At 54.6% G+C, this 6319-nt stretch overlaps 1 protein-coding gene across 1 annotated transcript; it reads right to left on the reverse strand.

Moving 5' to 3' along the window:
* Positions 1 to 698: 698 nt before the first annotated feature.
* LOC119089344 (zinc finger protein 431-like) lies at positions 699 to 2218 on the reverse strand. Its single transcript, XM_037212016.1, has 4 exons — positions 2199 to 2218; positions 1593 to 1891; positions 1123 to 1345; positions 699 to 714 (listed from the first exon to the last, which is right to left on the reverse strand). Exons 1-4 carry the CDS (start codon positions 2216 to 2218, stop codon positions 699 to 701), a joined length of 558 nt encoding a protein of 185 aa, XP_037067911.1.
* Positions 2219 to 6319: the final 4101 nt, after the last annotated feature.

A 6319-nucleotide genomic window follows, 5' to 3' on the forward strand; every position in this document is an offset into this window, starting at 1 on the left:
TCTCCGGTCGTCCGGCCCCCCCCCCCCCCCCCCCTCGCACAGCCGCCATTCGATGGTCGCCGCCCACCTCTCTCGATGCTGGTCTTTAAGCACCCGTCCCGTTCCGGTCGCATTGTTAGCATCGGGTTCACAGTGCGGGAGGTTGCTCGTCTCTGTCCGCGAATCTCTCTATGGCGAAAGACGACAGAGACGCCCCTCCGCCTTCGTCTGAATGTGACCACACCACCGGATGCGCGCTCGTGATCCGCCTTCGGAGGACATGGCCCGCTGCAATTGCATTGTTGCACACGTGCTGGGTTTGTTACCGTTCAGCCGCAGGCCTCCCACAAAAGCTATACCGTTCAGTTGCAGGCCTCCCACAAAAGCTATACCGTTCAGCCGCAGGCCTCCCACAAAAGCTAAACCGTTCAGCTGCAGACCTTCCACAAAAGCTAGAGCTTCAGCAGACACTCGCCGCGAGCATGGACCGGACTGAGCATCAGAGGTCTGCTGCCCTGGTCGAGACAGCTGTCGGGGCCGGCAGTCTAGCAGCTGTTCTGTCCTGAGGCCACCGGCAGCCTCGTAGGGCCGCCCGTCCGAAGGAGGGCGCGAGGACGAACGGCACAGTCAAACTTGAGCACCGGCAAGGCGTCCGTCGCACAATGTATTCACCCTCCCTTCGTCGCGCAGTGTTCCTCCCTTCGTAAACGAAATGAGGCTCACACTAGCACGGCACTGAAAGCAGAAACACAGCCCAGCGACACAGCAGCCCACCGAAATCCGCGGCCTTTTCAACAAAACTCATCGACACACGCGCGACGAAGCTGCAGCTACCCGCGCACATTACCAACAACGCGACTCAGAGGCCGCTACCGCACCTGCTGGGAGCCCCCTCCGCCCAGTGCGCGAGGGCATGAGCCCGCCGCGGCCGCCCTCGCGAGAACGCCCTCTCGCACGCCGCACATCAGAACGGCTTGGCGCCGGCGCACGGCGCACGCCGGCGCTCGCGCAGAGACCTGCTGTGCGCCAACGTCCTGCCGCACGGCTCTACGGCTCGCATCGGAACGGTTTCTCGCTGGGTGCGTGCGCACGTGGGCGGTGATCGCCGAGTTCTGCACGAACGACCGGCCGCACACACCGCACGCGGTGGGCTTCTCGCCGGAGTGCGTCCAGCCGTGCAGCTGCAGGCGGACCTTGCGGCGGAGCGACCCACCGCACACCTCACAGCCGTACGGCCTCCCGCCCTTGTGGACGCGCGCTGCCGCTCGGAGCGAGGAGTTGAGCGCGAGCGCCTGGCCACAGACGCGGCAGCTGAACGGCCGCTCGCCCGTGTGGACGCGCGCGGCCGCTCGGAGCGAGCGAGCGCCTGGCCACAGACGCGGCAGCTGAGCGGCGGCTCGCCCGTGTGGACGCGCGCGGGCGCTCGGAGCGAGGAGTTGAGCGCGAGCGCCTGGCCACAGGCGCGGCAACTGAAAGGTCGCTCGCCCGTGTGAACGCGCGCTGGTGCCGCCTGAGCTGGTACATCCTCCTGGACGCCCTGTCGCACGCCCCACAGCTGATCGACCTGTCCTCGGCGTGCGACTGCGCGTGGTCTGTCAGCTCCGAAGACCGACCGAACGCATCCCCGAACACGTCGCACTTGAACACCTCCGGCTCTGTGTGAGCACGCGCGTGAACGTCCAAGAACGCCTCCCTGAACGCCTGCCTGCACGCGTCACAGCGGAACGACCTCTGGCTGGCGCGCGCGGCGAGGTGTCGGCGCAGCGTCGCCGACACACGGAACACATGCCCCAGAGGCGGCACGTCAGCCCCCGGTCGGCGGCGCTCCTCCGGCCGCGCTGCGCCGAACACGCGGTCCCGGCGGCATCGCAGCACGTGCTGCACCTGGCGCACGCACGCCGTGCACTGGGAGCTGGCGTGCAACGGGTTCACAGCGCGGATCTAGGGGAGCATGGCACAGCCAGGATTTGAGCCCAGAATGCCCAAACATGTACCCTGAAGGACCTGATTGACCAGGTTTGAGTCCAGATTGTTCAGATTTGAGCCCAGATTGCCAGATGTGAGCCCAGGTCGCCCAGATTTGAGCACAGATCAGTATGTGGTAGTAGGAGGCACTGAACTATCAACCCTTTCCTGTGTACTGAGAGGATGCAGCTGGTTGTGTTGAGAAGAAAACAGGTAACCCACAAAATTTGTAAGGAGATATACTCGCTTCTAACCTCTCTTCTTTCAGCACCATTGCTTTGGGATTGGGTTTGACATTGGGTGGATATGGTGGCTTGTCTGTAATAACAAACAATCCCTGGCTAAAACAGTGTTCATGGCAAATCATTGAGCAATCAGACAATGCACACCTGTGACACAAGCACTGCATCTGGTACAGACACAGCTGACTTTTGCATAGCAAACATTTGTCTGGAAATGAGAGGACTGTTATTCCTTCCTTTCCTCATCAACCAAAGGAAGGCTTACAAACAGTATGCAGACATGACCCAAACACTTCTAGGAGATACAAAAACTATTTCTGGCCTTGATCAATCAGACAATAAACTTGAAATTCCACTGTTCTTGGCTGCAGTGTTGCAACATGTCTTGTATCTCTGCTAAGCTATTGACATGACACATGACCTCTCCAGTCCTGCAGACACATCAGGTTTGGCTGCTGAATATCCCTGTGGATCACCACCACCTTCAGTCCTTCATGCCTTCATCATCATCTACATCATCTTCACACCAGGAGCCTGTGCTTTGGAACCCCATCTCCTGAGCAAGAAACAAGCATGATGGCTCAGATTTGTTTATATTTCTCCATACTTCATTGTGAAAGACAACATGCTGTAAAACATGATACCTAAATTTTCATTATCATGCTCTTCACACCTAACCTTTTTATTTCCCACAGTGTCAGCATGCTATCAAAGTTGGTGGGATCTGTTGCAACTGCACAGGATATGCTACAGCTACATCACATGATCTGCTGCAACACCACATGATCCACACATGATCATACACTGTATGATCTGTCACCTGATCAGCTCCACAGCATGCTTTATGAATATGGTTTACAGTACAGATGTCAAGGCAGGTCAATTTCCACCACCATTGGAGTTCCACATCTCTAAAGATGTGTTGCAGTCATGTGGTGACAACAGCTACTTCAATGACAGAACAGTCTTGTTGACAGCTTATAAACATTAACATTGTTTACATGCAATTAGCATGTCACAATATCAAGGTATCAAATGGTCAGGGTTTATATCAGTACCTTAAACTACAACACTAAACTGTTCAATAAATTTTTAGGACATAACACACCAAATGTATTGAAAAGTATTAATATGTAAGTCAATTGTGATCAAATGATAAATCTTCAAATGCATGCCTACCATTTGAATGCGCTCTGACTGCTGGTCTTCCCTCACATGGTTATTCCAATTTGGATGCTGAGAAGCACAGCAATATTTGAATGAGTGGTGCTGAATCACATGTGCATGTGTCACATTGCAACCTAGTGTTTTACACAGTCCATTCAAATGTGTTGCTACTACCCAATTCAGGTCCTTTGATAGAATCCATTTAGGTGACTGATAGTGACAAATGTTCAAATAAATTTATCTACTAACTTGATTTATTCAGCGATAGCAATGGTCTTCAAAAAATATTCCCGTGAGCCCACTCTTTCCGCTGAATCAACATTGTCATTTTCATGAAAATTTATATTCCAAATCAACTCAGATATCTAGCCTATGCACAGAGACCATAAGGACGACATCTGAATAATGTTTGCCCTCCGTTCCACAACCCACCAGTCAATAAATGGAAGATGCATCCTGACATGATTAACACCAAGGCCATATACCACCACAACAATAGCGTGTTGAGCGGCGTGCGCACTTATCGCCGCAGAACATCAGTTTACAAATACTGCATTCGGGGCCACCAGCTTTGCAAACGGTGAGTTAAAAACTTGTTTTTGATTGGTCACAGTTTCGCCTTTATGCGTGTGACTGGCTTACACAAAATTAGCCTTTGCTAACCACTGGTCCCGAACGTGCCCTGAAATAGTTTTAAGATCACTGAACGCCACAACGATCGGGTTCGCGGAGGGAAGCCGACAGACGAGAGTTGCTATCGTGATATGTGGGAGAGCGGGACTTCAGGGAAATACTAGGAGAGGACCATCCAGGGTCCGCCGCGTTGAGCTGTAAGTGCGGAAGGTGATTGTGAGCTTAGTGTCTTGATTTTGTGTCGTGTCACAATAGTTGTTTTAGGCTTGTTTGGAATGTTTGCAGGTTATGATTACGAATGTTTCTGGGGTTACGACTTACGAATACCCTACTGTGTGGTGTTCTACTTTATTGTGTGATCTCCGGTAAACGTCGCATGGTTTGGCGTCAGGCCGTTGGGTAGGACGGGTTTATGGTACATGATGTTGGTACAGTGTGCACTGCAGAGTGTATGACTGTCAGTATTACAGCAGATTGCCAGAAACAACTGCTTCATTTCCAACTTTACTGCCATTTTCACCCTGTTATCTGGCAGTATTCATTTTCTATCCATATTCCCAATCCCTAACTCCTCCCATTATCCTACTCCCTAGTTAAACACACTGTAATAGTGGGCATGCAGACATTTTGGCAATGAGGTAGCAGTGTCGTGTTGATGATGACAGTGTTTACAAGACCACATACAAGAACCTGATAGCATTTCTTTTGGCAGGCAGAAACCATGTGTCCTTACAATTTTCATGTTGTATTTATCTCAAGCTCCATACACCTTTGTGATGGGAAGTGTAAAATTAGGCAACTTTTCACGGCCCCCTGAATGGCTCGAGGTCATATTTGCTATAATATGGGCACAGGCCAGTGAGATATTCTCTTAAGTGCATGTGTATCTAACCTTGCATCCCAGATGTGGTCAGTTTAAAGTAAATAATTGTGGCATGGAAAGATGTTGATAGCCAGGCTCTAGGTTAGGTGGGTGTTTTGGGCCGGGGTTGAGCTTTATTTGTCTATGGTGCACATAGCCTATGTCCAGTGACATTTATTGCCCCAAAGGCAGATACAGGGGACCATTGAGTGATTTTTCTTCCACCTTTGTGATGTACAGTCACTGTCATGTGGAAGCCTTAGGTGCCAAAAGTGGGAACAAAAGCAGCATGAATGTTTGCATCTTTGAGGTTGCTAGGTCACCTTCATCACAGTCAGTTTGTAAATGTGCTGCTGTTGTCACCTCCTTTTTTATTTCCTGTTCTCCTAGGTCTTCTGGACATTGTTCATACTCCATGTCATCCCCAGCATGGCTCACTGTTTCACACATCTGCATCAGCAGTGTGCCAAGCTGGTGTCGGGCCGACCCGACCCAACCGGAGCTGACACAGTGGTCTATCCCACAAGAGGTGCCATGAGCCAGCCGCGGCGGGGGCGACCGGGCGCCGCCCGCCGCCGCTGGCCTCGCTGCTCGGCGACGCCACCTGCCGGCCGTTCCGCGTGCGCCCCGAGGCGCGCCAGATCTGGCAGCAGCACACAGGCGGCTCGGTGGGCGCGCTGCTCGGCCAGCCATTGCCGGGCGCGGCCTCGGCCTCGGCCGCCGCCGGCGCCACCGCCGCGCTAACGGCTGTTGTGTCCGGTGTAGAGGACACCCCCTCCCCCCCTCCCCTCAGGCCCCGGCAGAGGTGTGGTGGTGTGCCAGGTGCGGTCACGCGGAGACGCTAGAGAGATGGCGGTGGGCGCTAGGGAGAGCAGGAGATAGCAGGGGCACCAGGGGAGAGGCAGGAGATGGCAGGGGCTCCTGGGAGAGTGGGAGATAGCAGGGGGTGCCTGGGGGAGCAGGAGGATAGCAGGGGGCACCAGGGAGAGCAGAGATTGGCAAGGGGCACCAGGGAGAGCAGGAGATAGCAGGGGCTCCTGGGAGAGTGGGAGATAGCAGGGGTGCCTGTGGGGAGCAGGAGATAGCAGGGGCACCAGGGAGAGCAGGAATGGCAGGGGCACCCAGGAGAGCAGGAGTTGGCAGGGGGCCAGGGAGAGCAGGATAGCAGGGGCACCTGGGAGAGTGGGAGATAGCCGGGTGCCTGGGGGAGCAGGAGATAGCAGGGGCACCAGGGAGAGCAGGAGATGGCAGGGGCACCAGGGAGAGCAGGAGATAGCAGGGGCACCAGGGAGAGCAGGAGATGGCAGGGGCACCAGGGAGAGCAGGAGATGGCAGGGGCACCAGGGAGAGCAGGAGATGGCAGGGGCACCAGGGAGAGCAGGAGATAGCAGGGGCTGGGAGAGTGGGAGATAGCAGGGGTGCCTGGGGGAGCAGGAGATAGCAGGGGCACCAGGGAGAGCAGGAGATGGCA

Source organism: Pollicipes pollicipes, unplaced genomic scaffold, assembly GCF_011947565.3.
Source record: "Pollicipes pollicipes isolate AB1234 unplaced genomic scaffold, Ppol_2.1 Scaffold_1600;HRSCAF=1878_pilon_pilon_pilon, whole genome shotgun sequence".
In the NCBI taxonomy this organism is placed as follows: Eukaryota; Metazoa; Arthropoda; class Thecostraca; order Pollicipedomorpha; family Pollicipedidae; genus Pollicipes; species Pollicipes pollicipes.

Excerpts from the sequence above, each read along its gene's own strand:
- LOC119089344 (XM_037212016.1), bottom strand. The coding sequence starts at position 2,218 with ATGGTGCTGAAAGAAGAGAG. Across the intron at positions 1,892-2,198 it reads ATGGTGCTGAAAGAAGAGAG|CTCCCAGTGCACGGCGTGCG; the intron begins GTTAGAAGCGAG and ends GTTGCACGCCAG. Across the intron at positions 1,346-1,592 it reads CGTGTTCGGGGATGCGTTCG|GCGCTCGCTCGCTCCGAGCG; the intron begins GTCGGTCTTCGG and ends GTCTGTGGCCAG.